This window comes from Sinohyriopsis cumingii, chromosome 3 (assembly GCF_028554795.1).
Source record: "Sinohyriopsis cumingii isolate HCF-2022 chromosome 3, ASM2855479v2, whole genome shotgun sequence".
Lineage (NCBI taxonomy): Eukaryota > Metazoa > Mollusca > Bivalvia > Unionida > Unionidae > Sinohyriopsis > Sinohyriopsis cumingii.
This window is the reverse complement of record NC_142963.1, coordinates 93,592,920-93,611,474: the sequence shown is the minus strand read 5'-3', so window position 1 is coordinate 93,611,474 and position 18,555 is coordinate 93,592,920. Positions and strand designations below refer to the sequence as shown.

General features: G+C 35.3%; 1 protein-coding gene across 4 annotated transcripts in view; it reads left to right on the top strand.

The window, feature by feature from the left end:
• The first annotated feature begins 77 nt into the window (after positions 1-77).
• The window catches only part of LOC149803303 (putative pyridoxal-dependent decarboxylase domain-containing protein 2), a 117,119-nt gene continuing 98,641 nt past the window's right edge, over positions 78-18,555 (top strand). For all 4 annotated transcript variants that reach the window (XM_089952995.1, XM_089952993.1, XM_089952992.1 and 1 more), the window contains exons 1-5: positions 78-284; positions 3,167-3,243; positions 7,936-8,010; positions 10,050-10,154; positions 13,635-13,790. In XM_089952995.1, the coding sequence (XP_089809121.1) occupies positions 102-284; positions 3,167-3,243; positions 7,936-8,010; positions 10,050-10,154; positions 13,635-13,790 (596 nt within the window). In that variant the 5' untranslated portion in view covers positions 78-101. The remainder of the gene's footprint in view (positions 285-3,166; positions 3,244-7,935; positions 8,011-10,049; positions 10,155-13,634; positions 13,791-18,555) is intronic.

Genomic DNA, 18,555 nt, shown 5'->3' with positions numbered 1-18,555 from the left:
CTGCAAAAGTGCCCTCAAAGTTAATTACAAACAACTATTCGTAGTTTTATTTCTCTCAACATCCAGCTTTACGGCACCTGCCAGCGTGTACAGACGACAAAATGGCGGAGCAGGCGTCATCGGATAACGTGGAAACGCCAAGTACTGCAACACAAGAAGACTTGGCAGAGAAACCATCCCTTGAGGAGCCGGTAGTCGAAATACCTAAGTTAAGCAACGAGAAACCGAAACCGACAAAAGTTGTTAAAGCCGACATGACGAGTCCTGAGCAACAATTTCAGAAGGTAATTTTGCTAACCCTTTGGGCCTCTGTTATTATTAAACATAAATATTAACGTCAAGGGCTTACATGTAGGACTAGGTAAATGATAGGAATAATGAAGCCAGGTTTTGCAACTGCCATGCTATATTTCAATGAAGATACTTCCAGAAATGACAACAATCGAGTCTGAACTGTTTCTTATATGTTGTATGGTGTGATTTCTCCAACTGAAACGAGTTGGTATGTAATGTAAGACTATCACATGGTTTTGTTTGGTGCAGCGTCAGTGACAGTAATAAAACATTGTTTTTACTTTTTGTATTTTTAATGTAACCACTCACATTCTAGCTTTGTTAAAATCACAGAGAAAAAAGCAGTGAAACAAATACAATTTAAACATTGCCTAAAGTTACTATACATAGTACATAGACAAATAATAAAACCACAAATTTGCAGTCATATTAATGCACTATTCTAACCACAGTGGCTCATTACCAAGAAAATGCAAAGTATAATCTGTCAATGAATAGAGAGCTGGGGGTCCAGGGTTAAGAGGCAGTATTCTGCTTACTGCCTTGTCCAAGGACCATTTTCATTTTGCTTCTTCCTCATTCCTTTATAGCTGAGGGAATTTCTCAAAGGTTTGCTACAGGCCAAAATATCACTTGGCAATGTTGAGGCTGGTCCAGCAAGACGTCTTGCAACATGTGCAGGAAGCTGTGGCCAGGACATTCAGACATGCACTTTCTCTTGCAATGGCATTATAAGTAGAAATTCAACATTTCTGCCATGACATTTCTTTGGACTCTTGAAAGGTCTAGCTTAACCATTGTCAAGACCTGCTAGGGTTGCTCTATTTGAAGCCAGTACCCTCTTCAGGAAATTCATCTTTACACTGGCTCCATCAGACTTGTTGAATCATCAACATTGATCATTCACATCTGCTCCTTACCCATTGCAAATCAACCTGGAAAGTGAAAATGTGAATCACCTTCAAGGACTGTTTGCCAGGTGCCCAAAACAGATGCAGCCCTAGCTGAACATGCAGCCTCAAACTAGACCTTATGAATGAGACTCCACATACCCCTAAGAACTATGCAGAAGATAAATATTGTCATTTGAGAGCTTGCTTGGCAAGTGGTGTTTGGCACTACTCAAACTAGGCTAGCTATCGATAAATGGAAAAATAATATTCATGATGGCAATGTCAAACTATTAACAGTTTATAAAATATTTTATTTTTATGGGAATTGCAAGAATTAAACTTACAGAACAGAAATACTTGAATTGATAAAGCCAGATATTACAATAGCTTTGCTTTGGGGACCTTGAACAGCTTCAAAAGTCAGAGATCATTTCAGATGATACTTTCTTTGGCAATTCTAAGCTAAAATAAAGCAGACTGCTCCGGTGACCTAGTGGTTAGAGCATCTGCCTCTGATGCAGGAGATCGTGGGTTCTAACCCCAACCAAGTCATACCAAAAACTTATAAAAATGGTACTAACAGATGCCTCGCTAAGCGTTCAGCATTAAGAGGTTAGTGTTAGGACTGGTTGGCCTGGTGTCAGGATAATGTGACTGGGTGGGACGTCGTGCTACATGTCTGTGGCAAGATGCCCTAGTGCTAGACATCACTACAGATGCCACACTGCAGACATTGTAGTGATATGACTGAAAAATCATTAAAGCTATGTTAAAAATCCAAATCACACACACACGCACACACAAAATAAAGCAGAATTCATGTATATTTTATGTGTATATACTGTATTTTTCCATGTAATTTTGCCTTGCATGTACTGAGAGTTTGTATACTTTTTACCACTCTGCCTGTCACCTTTGTATCCAGTTAATATGCAGTACATTAAACAGCAGTGAATTCTTTTAAATATTGTATCATAATTCATTGGAAGTTAGGATAGGGAATAACTAGGTTAAATTATGCTCTAGCACATTCAAAGTGGAGATGAAGAAAAGAGTATTTGTTTTTTCTTCTTCAAAAGTCTCATGAATGGGGTTCATTTTTACATTGATGGTTTGGGTCTTAAGTTTTCATACTTTACTCTGAAATATGCTAAGAGGTACATTAAATGAGAAACGCTTCTAATTTTGTACCCATTTTTCTTGTATGTGTAAAATACATGTTTTCCAGGTAATCCCTTTTACACTTAACTGTACAACAGAGTTAGAAATATATTAATACATGTAGTTTCCATGGATCTAATAACTGCAGCAATGGCAACTTTGACAGGGTTTCAACATAAAGGTTCCTATGTAATATGAATTGCTTAGAATTGTATATATATATAAAAATCACAGCATTTTTTATTGGTAGACAAAGAAATAACTTAGATGATTGATGCAGCCCAGTTTTACATTTTATATCTATTCTCCAGTGCTTTTAAATAAAAAAAATTGAACAAAACTTGAACTTCTACCAAGGTTTTGAGCATATTTTGATTGCATTGTGTGTTGTATCCATATTTTGATTGTGTTATGTGTTGTATCCACGTTTTTAGCCATAGATGTTGGACAAAGTCTAAATTTTGATTAGTGTTAATTCTTTTGAGTCATTTAGAAAGTAATTTACAGGTGATCTGCTTTTTAACCATGCCCATTTAACTGAACGCATTTGCATTTTATTAAAGATAGCCCAGTTTTTAATTATTTTATTTTTTAAGCTTGAATCTTCTCTTCCTTGTAATTGGGAAATTATAGTATCAAGCCATCATCATATTCCACAGTTCAGATATTTGCTATGTGGCAGTCAGAAATGATTTAGTTTTTAGCACATGATGCAAGCAACTTATGGGATTGTTCACGTAATTGCTTAGAAAGTTGGATAGCATTTAGGGAATTCTGATTGTGAAAATATTTTTTAATTCCAATATTTACTTTTTAAGCTTTTCATGGATCCCATGTTTGCTGAATTGGAGAGGACTGTCAAACAACAAGAAGAAATGCTTGACAGAATAAATGAGTAAGTAAAACTATATTGCTTCTTTTCAAAATGAAGGGCTTGAATATATTTTTTTTACTAACCCATGTGGTCACCATTTTTTAATTTTTTTTTACTGATCCTGTCTAAATTTCATTGATTCTGCTAAACTTAAACAGAAACAGGTTCAGTTTCTAATTCAACATTTATTATTAATTAACACCAACTCAGAACAGTAACAACTACATTTCACAGTGCATTTTCATATTTCTCTGAATACTAAGTGCAAAAAGTTCACACCATCGCAGTCATTTGTGTACATTTTCCCAGCATTTCTGTTACTTAGTTGTTTGTCTTGATCATATTTGTAATCATGCTTTTTTCATTATCTGATTTCTGCCATTTCAGTGGAAGCTGCATAACCTACAAATATTTAACATGTTTACAGTTGTCAGTACGCATTGTATTGAATATTTATCAACAACAATATCAATATTTAAAGACATTGTTATGTGTAATTTTGGAGTATTCATTCATTTCACTTTGACTGTTTTGGAAACTCAAATACATCAAAACTTATAGATTCCATTAATGTTTTCAACCTCAAACAGTCAGTTCACCAACTCACCCATAAACATGGTCACATTTTAGACTGGATTCTTCATAGACCTGATGATAACATTCTAGGGTCCTCCCTGGTATCCCATGACCTTGCATCAGATCACCTCTGCATTGTATGCCATCTTGACATATCAGTCCATAACCCTCCACCTTTATCTGCTACTAAGAGAAACCTGCGTATGATAAATAGAACCAAACTAATGCATGACATCCAAGCTAACCTAACAGCTTGTTTACCTCCTACCGCAGAACAACTCGATAACTGCCTGTGTTCATTACTTGACAAATATGCCCCAGCTACCAAGTGCAGAGTATCAGTTCAAAAGTGTTCTCCATGGTATAGCAGTGTTAGGGACCAGCTTCGCACTGCTAAAAGAGACTGCCATAAAGCTGAGAGGCTCTGGCTTTCCACCAGACTCACTATTCATAAGCAAATCTATGAAGTCACTAAGAAGAATGTCACAGATATAGTCCATGCAGCAAAATCAGCCCACTAAATACTACTAAGATCATGGAAAGTTCCAGCTGCAAAGAGCTCTTCGAGATTACTAACAAGCTAATGTCAAGGAACAAATCAACACCACTTCCAACTACCTTCTCTCCAGTCGACCTTCTGGACATGTTTGCAAATTTCTTCCATGACGAAGTACAAACCATTAGAGATAAGCTTGACACCACAATTTCAATTGACTTGTTGTCACCATACAGTTGGGATACAGAATTTGAGCGGCAACCATTAGCAGCATTTGAACCTGTCCCTATGGATTTCTTACGTACAATCGTGATGAAGAGTGCACCAAAGTCATGTGAACTTGATCCAATTCCAACATCACTGCTGCTTGAGTGCTTAGATCCAGTATTGCCTTCACTAACTGATGTTATTAATACCTCTCTGTCATCCGGGGAATTCCCATCATTTTTCAAAACTGCCATTGTAAAGCCTCTGCTGAAGAAACCAACATGACCATAACGATTTAAAGAACTAACGCCCAGTTTCTAATCTCCCATTCAAATAAAAAATCTTAGAAAAAGTTGTTCTATCCCAGCTTGTATCTCATCTAAATTCAAAGTCTTTTTAGCAATGTACAATCTGCATATCGCCCTTGCCACAGTACTGAAACTACTCTTCTGAAAGTAGTTAATGACATTCTATCTGCATTGGATAGCGGAAAGATTACAGTCCTCACCCTTCTTGATTTGTCTGCAGCATTTGACACAATAGACCATGATATATTACTTCACCGTCTCCAGCATGTATTTGGCATTCATGATACAGCCTTACTGTGGTTCAAGTCCTACTTGGTCAACAGGACACAAATTGTATCTGCAAATGGAACACACTCTAGCCCAGTTGATCTATGTTGTGGTGTTCCAAAGGGGTCTGTTCTTGGACCTGTTCTCTTCATTTTGTACAGTTGTATGCTGATGACACCCAAATATACAAATCTAGCCACCCAACTGAAGTTGATGCTACCACCCAAGGTGTAGAGAGGTGCATTTCTGATGTGAAATCATGGATGACATGTAACAAGCTGCAGATGAATGATGATAAAACGGAGGCCATTCTGATTACAACACAAAGATTTTTTCATTTACATCCTTTACCTCAAACAATAAATATCAGCATCACAAACATTAAATTCACACAATCAGTATGAAACCTAGGTGTTACTCTGGACAGTACTCTCACATTGCACCAACATGTCATGAACATATGCAAGGCTGCATATCTTGAGCTGAGACGCATCAGCTCAATTCGCAGATAACTTTCAGTTGATGCCACTAAAACACTTGTGTGTTCATTAGTACTTTCAAGACTGGACTATTGCAACTGAATTCTGTCTGGTTCATCTCAGTATCTACTCCAGAAACTTCAAAAAGTTCAAAACACAGCTGCTCGGATCATACTTAGAGTACCACGATTAGAGCACGCCTTCCCTCTGCTCTGTACCCTACACTGGCTATCCATTCGATCCAGAATCAAACACAAAATTTGTTCTCTGTGCTACGTTTCAGTCGGACTCTAGTCCAACATACCTGTCCGATCTCACCCATGTGTACACACCAGCAAGATACTTACACTCCTCTTCTGACAATTGTATATTCATTATTCCCACTATGAAAACAAAGTCATATGGACAGTGTTCTTTTGCATACCAGGGCCCAGCAACGTGGAATGAATTCCCCACTGAACTTAGACACAAAGACACGGTGATCACATTCAAGAGGGCTCTCAAAACTCGCTTATTTCGACTGCAAGAACAAACTTAAAGACCTAATAATGTTTTTCTACCTGAAATATTCTCAGCATGTTTTTTATTTTTTAACGTTTTTCTAATTTCAGGGTGTTTCTTTTTGTAATATTATTATGGTTTTTTTATCTTATATGTGTTGTCTAATTTTGTAAAGTGCTTAGAGCTTCTAAAGATTAGGCACTATACAAAGTCCTCATTATTATTATTATTATTATTGAATATTTATCAACAACAATATCAATATTTAAAGACATTGTTATGTGTAATTTTGGAGTATTCATTGAGACTGTGAATGTGATATTTTACAATTGACCAGTGCTAGCCAGAAACCCTATACCTTTTGTTATCATCAGTAATTAAATCTGTGCTCGGGGGGTAGTACACCAGGGCAGTTCCATGTGCATGAGGACTATTTTGATAATAATCACAATTGATGAGTGAATGAGTGGTTTAACACCTGTCTATCTGAGCTAGGAGCTCTTATTGTACCTTATCAAGTGTATGTTGGTAGGTACTCAATAAGCACACAATAAACAAAATTAATTAACCATTAAAGGAATTCTGACTCATAACAACTTCTTAACTGTTATGATAGTGACAGGTGGTAAATTTTACTGCTCCACTGCTCCATTGGATTAACGGAGTAACTAGTGTTTTGATATACATATATACACAATACAGGGTCATAAAATAAGGTTTTCAAACAATTCATACTTATTTTAAGTTGTCCATGTTAACTAATTTTAAAACACCGGATTATGGGCAGTTTTTATCTAAATAAATGGAGATATTAGTACTATGTAAAAAATGAACATCTTCTTTGCTTTAGAACACAAGACACCAGTGGCATCTTCTTGGTCATAGAATTTTTTGCAACATCATTGAAAATATGCAACTGATGATGTGATTGTGTGATAACATAAATGCCAAAGAACCAATCTTACTTACTGTATTGGTCATTAAGATGAAATATGCAAATTATGTCATTAATAGATTGTAGTAGCTTTATTTTTAAGCCAAGATTAAGAAACACATTACAGGGCTCGCTTTCCAAATGAAAAATCATCAGCTTGATTGATATAAGTTGACATAAGCTTTTTCACATAAGCATGGTACTTTATGGATCTGTTTATGGTAAAACTAAATCAGGGAAAAGGATACAATTTGACATCTATGATCAGAGGTCTAACTAGGATTTTAAAACTAGGAGTCCAGGACTCCCATTTTGGTAAAAATAGGAGTCCCACCATCAAAAGTTACAGTCCCTTCTTTCCAACAGAATCAACACAGATGTGAGTGCATCTATTTTTAGATGAGAGGTTGTTGTAATGTAATCACTCAATATAATATAGCTTCATTACAACAGTCTGTTGACAGGATCGCAAATGTATGGTTTATTTATTTATATACATACTTTGTAGTGATTTTATGCAAATAAATAGTATTTGATTTGCTGTTTTTCCTGTATTTTCGCAAATACATGTCTAATCAGAAAACGGCTTAGACCTTAAAGCGCATCTCACGAATTCCACAACATAGCATTGTCCCATACGTTTCTGACCTACATAATTTGCAATTTAAAGTTAAATCTTTAATAAAATAATACCTAGGCTTTGGTTTCAATGATTTGTATATTTTTTATATGATCAGTCATTTGTTTGCATTTTCTGTTAAACTCAACAGATAGATTATTATGGTTATTTTTAATTATTATGAAAGATGCAGCATTCAGGTTGATGAATATTACTGTATTGTAATTTTGTAGCCATAGACTCTTTGTTTGTGGTTGTCATGTAAAAAGATTGGTTAATACTGATATAGATATATTTTCATCAGTTTTAATGCATTTTCTTTGTAGGAAATTTGAAGCAGAGCGGAAAGCTAGGATCAAAGAGCAGCAGCAGGCACACATCCCTGAACCATTAAAAGGAAGGTGTGTTTCACAACAGTAGAAAAAGTCTTTACTTCAGTTACGACAAAAAGTATTTTGAACTAAAGATTCCCCTGCCATGTAGTCAATTCCAATAAAAGTTGACTACTGCTGTTGCAACAAAATACACATATTTGTATTCAAGTATGAATCAGTTGCTGAAATGCACCAGAGGAATATTTTATCTTAATTTTTACAGAGTAATGGTACTTTACTTACTTTTTAAAAAAAAGTTATCAGTTCTCCACATTCCACCACTGCCCAAATGTTATCCATGGGGGCTGATCCAAAATTTATGTAGTCCCTAAATAGTCATGATTTGAATTGAAAAACAAAATCACAAATCCACTGTATTTCAAGAGAAATATTAGGATTATTTACTGAAGATACTGAAAGTAAGTACCACCATGCAAATCTCAGCTTGATATATGAAGTTACTCCTTATAATTAGTGTAATTACACTTTACTCATAACATTTGAGGAACCTTCATGCTTAGGATGTTCAGTGCTCACTGGATTCTTGCCCTCTGATCTCTCACCATCATTTCTCATACATAAATTGTCATGTCTTGTTTGTTTTGTTCTTTAATTCCCTCTTTCATGAACTATCCTCACCATTCACCAATCTGATCAAAATCAGATCTCCACTGTTATACTTGAAGATCTGACAGTGACTGCTTTGGGGTCATGTTCTAGCAACCTGTGTTATTACCATAATTGCTCAGCCAGTCAGATGAAGTCTTATATCTTTGTGTTTGGAGACTGAGCAGTGTGGATGAAGAGCATGAATGTGTAGCATACGATTTGATTCACTGCATTTCCATTGGCAAATTCAAAGATCACCAGAACATGATCCCTTAGCAGTCATCAGCTCTTCACATATGACAGCAGAGATCTGATTTTTATCAGATTGCACCATCCACCCGACATAATTTATGTGAAAACATTTTTGAGTTGTATTTGGTCTTAATCATCTTAGGGGATCCCCTATTTGGGCTCAATTGATTAGCGTCTGTTAAACAGCAAAGCAGTGGCTGGTGTGATCCGAGGCCTCTTTTTAGTTGTTTGAGAAACAGTAATTGCTGCTAAGCATTGTTGATTATAGTTGTCTGAAAAGACTTTTTAATATCAGTTTATTTATAAAAAAAACTGAAAGGGCCAAGGTTCACAACATTTGTAGCAATATATATGAGTAATCTCTTTTGTTGATAACCATATTAAAAACTAAACATGCCTGTTGCAGTCATTGTATGTATTTGCATTCATTGATTCAGTTTATTAAACTACATATACTTAACATTTTTGTTTATGTGTGTGCATGTGATCTGGATTTTTAATGTAGCTTTAACAATTTTTCAGTCATTTCACTACAATGTCTGCAGTGTGGCAGTTTGTTGTGATGTCTAGAACTGGGGCATCATGCCGCAGACATGTAGTATAATGCCCCACCCAGTCACATTATCCAGACATTAGACTGACCAGTCCCAACACTAACCTCTTAATGCTGAGTGCCCAGTGTGGCAGCTGTAAGTACCATTTTAAAAGTCATTGGTTTGACTCGTCCCGGGTTCAAACCCACAACCTCCCGCATCTGAGGCAGACATGCTAACCACTTGGCCATTGGAGCGGTCATTTTTATTTAGCCTGAACATATTCAGTAATGGCATGAAAGAACAACAGACTAACCTAAAACATTAATGTATGTGTATACTGCATGTAAATAGCTAATACTTTGGTATAACCTTGATCTTCCACTACCCTCGATTTTCCACCATTTTCTTACTTGTACAAAAGTGAAATAGAAAGCAAGGGGAGTATTGTATACACGTTAAAATGATGTTTAGATTTTACATGCAGTGTAGATTTGTAGTCTCCTGGCAACATGTTCCTTGTTTAATGGCTGACATAGCATATTTTTGACTTAAAAGTTGACATCCCTAATCAGTTGAAGACAGTAATAAAATTCCAGTATTTGCTATTATTTTAAGTCCCAGTTGGCCACTTAGTGATTAGTATTAACATTTGGTACATTTACATTACAGTGGCCTTGGTCTGGCAGAGGTGATGAAAAAGGTGGAAGAACTGATTCTGTACGAGATAAATGAAGAGGGGCACAATGAAAAGGAGACAACTTTGCAGACAAAAAAGTAGGCCAGGTTCACAGTGTTGATTAATTTATAATACTTATATTACAATTACAGTAAAACCTATATTATTATTCACCACTATATATAGGGCACAGACTAGTAATTCCAATCCCGAAGACCAGTATGTTAATGTATTGCAAAATTACTATACATTGTGGTAAAACTGGCAAAACACATGCATCTTATGTAAGATCTGCCCAAGAGTAAACTTCCAAATGATGGCTCATTATGTAGAAGAACTCTGCTTTATCAGAATCTGACCTGGTGTGATTTCCCATTCAGTAACAATTGTACAGTGGCAGCCATAAAATGAAAATAGCATTGGTCAAGCCTCCCATTATAAACAATTTACAGGCATGTTTTATTAACAAATAAAATGTTAATTTTTTCTTAGCCAATCAATGACCTTCTTTCTTGTGAATTTCTTTTTCATTGACACATGCTGATTCCATAACTCACAAAATAATTAGTTGTTTGACCTAAAATAAAATTTTACTTTCATAACAATTGTTCATAGAGGAGCAAATTCCCTCAAAACTTCCTGGTTACTATGTGGATATATAGCGTGTATCCAAAGCAGAATGAATTACAATGCACATTACAACAGGGCTCAAACAATAGTGTTAATCTGGGATTATGAAATAGTGTTCTATTCAGTATAAAATGTGAGAATTTTTCTTTTTGTTTTTCACTGAATTTGCTTACATAATATCAGCAGGATTTGCCTTTTAGATGGACATGTGTTCCAATATTTATACAGGTGTGCTTATACAATGATTGTCATAGGAAAGGGAAACAAATCTTGGTATTCACTTCTCCATCTTCACAGACTTCAAGTTGTATTAACTTTGAGAAACCAAGTGATGTCTTTTGGTAATAATGAAATCACAAGTTTAACTTTTTTTAAATGCTTGCTTGACCAATTGCATCATTTTGCTCAATGTGAAGAAAACCACGTGTAATAAAATCAGATAAACACTTGAGATAAAGGATGAAAAGTATGGAAAATATCAGAAAAAAGTAATTGCCAAATTACAGAAGCAAGATAACAAATTTGATAGTCATTGAAATCCTGGAAAAGATTGTAAATTACAGAAAATCTTATCAAGGGCCTTGAAAAGTTTTAAAATTTTCCCAAGTCATTCATAGTTTTGGAAAAGTCATGGAATTTTGTTTGCATTATTGTGTCACATTTTCATTTGCTGATGTAAAAGTTTTACCATCCTACCTAACTTTGACAACCCCGTAAACTTCACATTCAGACTACATCCAGGGATCTTATCGCCATTCAGAATCATTGTACTCCAGGCACTTAAAAGAGAATGACCTATCCAATAGGATGAAGTATGCCCAAAGCCGGCTGTAACACATGTTTTTGTGTTAACTTTATGTGTTAGGTAAGTATTAGAGGTCATAAATTTATGTAGTAGGTACTCTTGAAATTGGTAAAAAGGTATTGGAAAAGTCGTGGAATTACATTTATTAAAGTTAGCATAAAACCTGTTGTAATTATGTAACCTCTTTTGGCAGTCAGTTTTATCTTTGCATGTACCCTGCTTGACAAAATGTGGAAAAATACAAAATTTTACGATAGATTTCATTCTTAAAATAGCATTGCTGACTATATGCATTAAACATGCATTGCATGCCGATGTTCTTGGATACCTGTTTTTTAAATTTATTGTTACAAAAAATTTGTACTCTAAGCAAAAATATCTACAATTTATGCAACAGACAACTTATTTGTAAACTGAAAAAATGTGTTGGAGGGAGGTTGGACATATTCGATTTAGGTTCATTTCTATTTCCACAGTCAGCTAATTCAGTTCACTTAGACTGTTCTGTTAACATTTTGCAAAATTACTGGACTTTTGTGGTAAGATGAGGAAAAACATTTAAATTCTGTGCATTATGTATCCAAGAGGAATCTTTTCACAGGATGAAAATGATAAACCGTCTAGGTGCCCAATATCAAAATCCAGCCCCATGATATCTCCCAGTTTATGTTTGGTAGTATCTTTGCTGTGACAGCCATAATATGGAAATTACTCTAGTTTTAAGCCTGTTAATGCATTCATTTTACCCATGCAAAAGTCTGTTTGAAAAAACTTTTGGTGTTTTTTTTGGTCTTGTAATTATTTTTAGTCAGTTGTTAATCTTTATTCTTTTAAAAAATGTTATGAAATACTTGACCACATATGGACTGGTTCTGTAGCTCATCAAACAATTAGTCACCTATGACCATTCGTTGCCAGCTCATAAAGGCTTTGTTCACTCAGTCCCATAGTTTTTTGCAATATAAATGTGCTTTATATTGCCATCACCTTAGAGTTTAGTGGTTTCAAATACACAAGACTCCTGTATTTAAGTACCAGGGGATGAACTCTTTTTCTGAAAGTATATTACAACTATGTGTATTTATTTGCATAAGCCTATACATTTTTTCATGCCCTAATTGTTACGAGTTTGCATACTAAACAAATTGCAGTCATGGTAATGAGTACACTATATTACAAAAGCGGCTCACAGTGCTTTTTCTCAAGTTAAATAGTATTAAATACACAAAATATTTATGAAAATATTTAAACTCTGTAGAGAATCAGAAAGACTGCAACATTACTTCACAAACTGCATTAAATTGCAAAATTGAAAATAGGTAACTGTTTCTGAAAATACCATTGAAAGTAAATCATCTCATTCAATTACAACTTTTTGGTGAAGAATATCTCATGAATATCTTGGATGGTTTATATGCAGCTGTTATTAAAAAAATAAGGATGCAGAACAAGCTCATGGATTCCTACAGATTTATGTTCAGCAAGTAGAGTGCCCATTCATTGGAAAGACTTTTGTTTGGACATAAAATGTCACCATAATCATATCCTTTCTGAAATTAGGGGATCACAGTTTGTACAGCCTTGAGCTGTGATTGAATATGAGGAGGTTCCTTAAGAAGCCCATGAATTTCACAAAAAGTCATTTTATCCTTGAAAAACATGTGAATGCATTGAAAAAACTTTCTACTAAAATGATGGCATTTGTATGAGGAAATGCAAAACTTAAAAACACATAAAATTTATATTTTTAAAATGAAGAACTTGTATTATTTACATATTTTCTAAAAATAATGAATAAATAATACATAAAATGGGACAAAATTATGTGGATGATGTGGCACATAACACTAATTGTTACTGGATGGTGTAACATTCATTTACTCTATTATTTACATGCTAATTAGTTAATGTTTTTGTTCTTATCCTTTTGTATCTTTAATATTCATTGAGTGATAAGAAAGTAACAGATTAAAACAGCTTAGTTCCAGTATATAAAAAAATACTCCTTGAAAACTCTGAAGTCCTTGAAAAAAACCTTGAAATGTTCAAACAACTCTCTGAACAGTTTGAACCATCTGGAAGAAGAGAAGAAACTGCCTGCATCACTCCTTTTACTTAATTTGTTCTTTTTTGCTTTCTTCAGGCCAGTGAAACTACAGAAGCTAGATGATATTGGGCATGCAGCAATAACAGCTCACAGCGTGGCTGCTTATGTTTCTACACTGCCAGAAGAACACCTGCGCAAGTTTGTGACAAAAATCACATCTGACTGCCAGCTTTGGCTTGCCAAACTGTTCAGGTAAAATATTGAAAATACTGTGTTGCATCAATCCTATATAAGGCAGTATAGATTTTGATGTGGTACTAATCATTCATAAGGTAATATACACATCACTATGTGCCACCAATCATCCATCAGGGTAATATAGACGATTTTGTCACACCAAACATCTGTCAGGTAATATAGACAATACTGTCACACAGATTATCCTTGTAATGCGGACGGTGCAGTGGTTCCAGGCATATATCGGGTAATATAGACTATACTGTGGCATGAAGCATCCATCAGGTAATGTAGACTATACTGTGGCATAAAACATCCATCAGGTAATATAGACTGCTGGGTTCTCAGGACCGGAGCTTCTGTATCTGATTTATATGAAATTCTCATTGGACACACTTTTTCTTCATGTATTGTGTTCCCATTGCATCTGATTTTCCCCAGTGATAATGCCCCATTTTTATAGTTTTGGTTAGCCATGGCTTGGATTATATGCAAGAAGCCAGTGTGACTAATTAACAGTTATTCATTCCATGATGTGATAGCCTAAAGAACCTGATGTTGAATGTATATGTAAGCCTCTGCAACAATAAATGCCCTTTGTTGTTTTAACATTGTTGAAACTGGTGGTGACACATATATAAATCATGAAAGTAATCAAAGTTTTCTTCTTCATATATGTTACTCAATTGTACTACCTTAGGAGACCTACTACTACCTTGTAAATCCAGCTCTCCTAGATTAAAACTTTTTTGCTAACAAGCTAAAGTGATCTGCCCACCTATAAAAGTTGTCTCCCTTGATACTGGGATTTGCACTAAATCTGTTGAAATTGATAGTTACTACTTATGTTTGTGGAGATTTGGACACTCTCTTTAGAGAGTGGGGCCTTGCAAAATCTACACATTCTAGCAGTTTGGAAGTTTTCTACCTTAAAACAAGTTGTAGGAATTTTATCTTTGATGGGAAGTATACTCTGTAAATTTACAATTTTTCTATCCTCTATCAGCATCAGTCAAGTTTCTAACATTTCAGTCTTATCACTTTGCTGTCATCACACTTAAACACCTTTGGTACATATCTGTACATGTCACAATTGTATCCCCTCACATTGCTATTACCATATTATTAAATATAGGTTTTGTATGTGATATAGAAAACCCATCTATTATTGCTGTATAAGTTTAGCTTTGTATGGATACATACAGGTAAGTTTTCTATATTATCTTGTCTTGGTGAGTTTACAACCATTGAAAACTTAAGTTTTCTTTAACTAATGCAGAAAGAGGCAAAGGGAGGGCAATCATTTCTGTCAGCATCGCCATGAGATCCTCCCCATCTCAAATACACACTTTCACAAGCACACACATCCCCTTTATCACAGATCATGATATGGGGAAGGTTCCAGTCTTTGTTGCTGAATAGGGAAGATTTACCGTGATGATATATAGAACCGACAAATAGTTTCCAGGGGAACAAACTGAATAGTCTCTTCATCCCTGAGTTTTCAGTCAATAGTTGCCCAGTGGGATTGACATATCATGAATATATTGGCGACAAGGTGTCAGAATCCCAAATTTTGTCTCAGAAATGCCAGGTTCCAAAGGCCTGGATAATTGATGCTCTTTCTGTATATTGGACCAGCCAAATGTATAAAATCTTCCTTGAACAATTCAGGTTTTGAGATGTTATAGGAATAACAAAAATCAGAGTGTCTCCTCATCTTCATTATTCCATGCAAATAGGATATCTTTGATCAGCCTCATTAATTTCGCAACAGGATCAACAGGAATTGAGATATTCCCTCCTCTTCTTTAAGCAACCATGATGGCAATGTTTCATCTTCACCCAGAGTCACTGAACCTGTATGTCTGGATCTGACTAAAACATGCCCTTCGGAAACAACAGTTCTCAGAACATATGGTGGAGAATCTCAGTTGAGATTCTCATCCACTTTTAAGGCATAAAAAGGCAATGGAATATATTCTCAGTGGTGCACACAAGAACACTTTATACCACTGCAGGCATCCATAACTCAATAACTTAACTTAACTCTGGTTGTTCAGTGAATAACAATTAGCATCAAATGCAGAACAGAACATATTGTTCCACAATCACTGGCACACTACATTATCATTACAGAGAGGCTATCTGACATACGAAAGACCTTTACAGTCTTCTGTTAATTTAGGTGTCATCTGTTCAAGACAGTGTATCCTTGGACAAGTGAAATTTATCATGGGTACTAACCTAGATGAACCATTTGAACTGCTCTCAAGAGTTTCATTGTTTTACCACATATAAGTCCTGTCTCTTCACCAGATTGTTGAACAGCAGACAGAATCGGCAAATACACATCCTATTGGTGGACCCATCTACATGCAGTTCAGACAAGATGAGTTGGTATCACTCTTGACACATCCTGCTTTCATCATCAAGAACAGGCTAACAGTTATTGATAATCAGAATTTGGTAATAATTCCTGTTTATTCTAAACACTTCATCTCAAGGTCACTTACACATTCACATCCCAGCCTCCTGCAGTTACATCCATAGAGAGCATGGCTTCTGCTCTAGGAGTAACTGACAATTTCACAGAATCTGGCACCAGTCCTGTATCAAGACGAGATCACCTAGGTGGGCAGGTCACTTTTAGTTTTTTTAGCTCAAACGTTTTCATCAAGGTGGGCTGGATTTGCAAAGTAGTGGTCGCATGATATTTTGATTGGATAAATGTTATTGAAAAAACATATTTTATTTTAAAAAATTGGTTTCTCATAGTTGAGTTGGACAGTTCAGCTAATAATAACTGCTACTTATGTACTTGCAATTTAGACTAGGGCACTACACTATCATTGTACGCTTTTAATGAGTGCAGAAAAATACTTGGTCTCAATAAAATAAGTTATCAAAATCTGTTTTCATTTCTGGGAAAAGGACTTGTGATGAAAATGACACTAATGCTAACAGAAAGGTAGATGAAAGAGAGAGCATAAGCAATGACAAGAAAGACAACTTGAACTCCGAATGTATATATAATGCCGACTCTATCTTGACTTCATTGAAGGATGCTGATAAAAATGGTGGCAGAACTATGAAAATATGAGAACTTAAGAGTCCTAAGTGAGAGAAGCAGATCTCATGTTTGAAAAAAGTGGAATTAGATGGTACATAAAAAGCAGTTGTGAATGGTGTAAGACTGCTGGAAAGCAAAATCCCACTTGATGTGTTGTGATGTGATGTGATTTTGATTTTTAACGTAGCTTTAACAATTTTTCAGTCATATCGCTACGATGTCTGCAATGTGGCAGTTTATAGTGATGTCTAGCACTGGGACATCATGCCGCAGACATGTAGCATGATGTCCCACCAAGTCACATTATCCTGACACCAGGCCGACCAGTCCTAACACAAACCTCTTAATGCTGAGCGACAAGCGAGGCAGCTGTTAGTACCATTTTTTAAGTCTCTGGTATGACTCGGCCGGGGATTGAACCCACGACCTCCCGCATCCGAGGCGGATGCTCTAACCACTAGGCCACCGGAGCGGTAATCCCACTTGAATTGGAAATACTAACTTACAGATATTAGCATTTACCCATCATGAATTTGACACAGATCATTTTGTTGTTGTTGAGGTTTGCTTTGCTGCACAAAGAAGACATGCAGAACTCTAGAAATAAGTGTGAAAAAATGATGACTGCAAAGTAGCACAGTATCAGAAAATCAAAACAGTTAATATATTATTCTGAGTGATGAAGAAATGTCCTATTCTTGAAGACTTCAATAGCCAAAAATGCCAAACATACATTTTGTTAAGTCAAAAAATATGAAAAAGTAAAGAAACTAATCATTTGAAAAAGTTTGCTGATGGTAGAGAGCAATATGATATAAAGAAAATTGTTTTACAATTACTGTTTAATGTGATCTTACTAGGCTGAAAATCTGATGTAAATATGTAATAAAATAATGTACCTTCTCATTTTCCTTTCTTTCTTTTTGAAAGTGAGTGACTGGCAAGTTTATTCTAGGGACTATTACAAACAGGCTGTGACTCATGAGTTCATCAAGTGAAGAATCCAGGACTCCTCATCCAGTCTTATGTTAAAGCTTGTCTGCCTTTGTTTCATTGTAATGTGCTTATCCCAAAAGGTCGTGGGTTCAGATTCTACCATCAGATCAGTCCAAGTTGGCTACTGTGGTGTGTCCCTTCGCAAGACACTTTACTTCAATGGCCTTGACAAAAATAACCTATTTTTGTTGCTATATCATAAAACACGAAGGTAGAATTGAGCTATAGGCATGTATTTTGTTAGATGAAGCAAGTTTAAACATTAGGATAGGTAATTTTATCTAATCTGGATTTTATTTGCACTTCATTTGCAATTTAAATGCATTGGAATTAATTTCAGTTGTACTCCGGTTACATTCCAGTCTTATTTACATTTCAGCTATCATTTTAGTTTTGCTTTCGTTTCTGGTAGCAGAAACGCATTCTTATTTTTCTTTTTATTTTCCATTCATTTGTTTCTAGTTATCTTCATTCATTTTCAATCAAAATGGAAATGCATTCCTGAGGAGATAACAATTACTTTCACATCATGTCTTAATAAAAGTGTGATTTTACAAACAGCAGATGCAGAAAATAAAAAAGGCATTGACATTATGGTAAATAAGAATAAATCCTCAACCAGAGTAGATGTAAAAGTGTAGTTGTAGAGTATTTTGTCAGCAAATTTTATTTCTTAATCTTTTTGTTCAAAAATGACTAGATATACAGTGT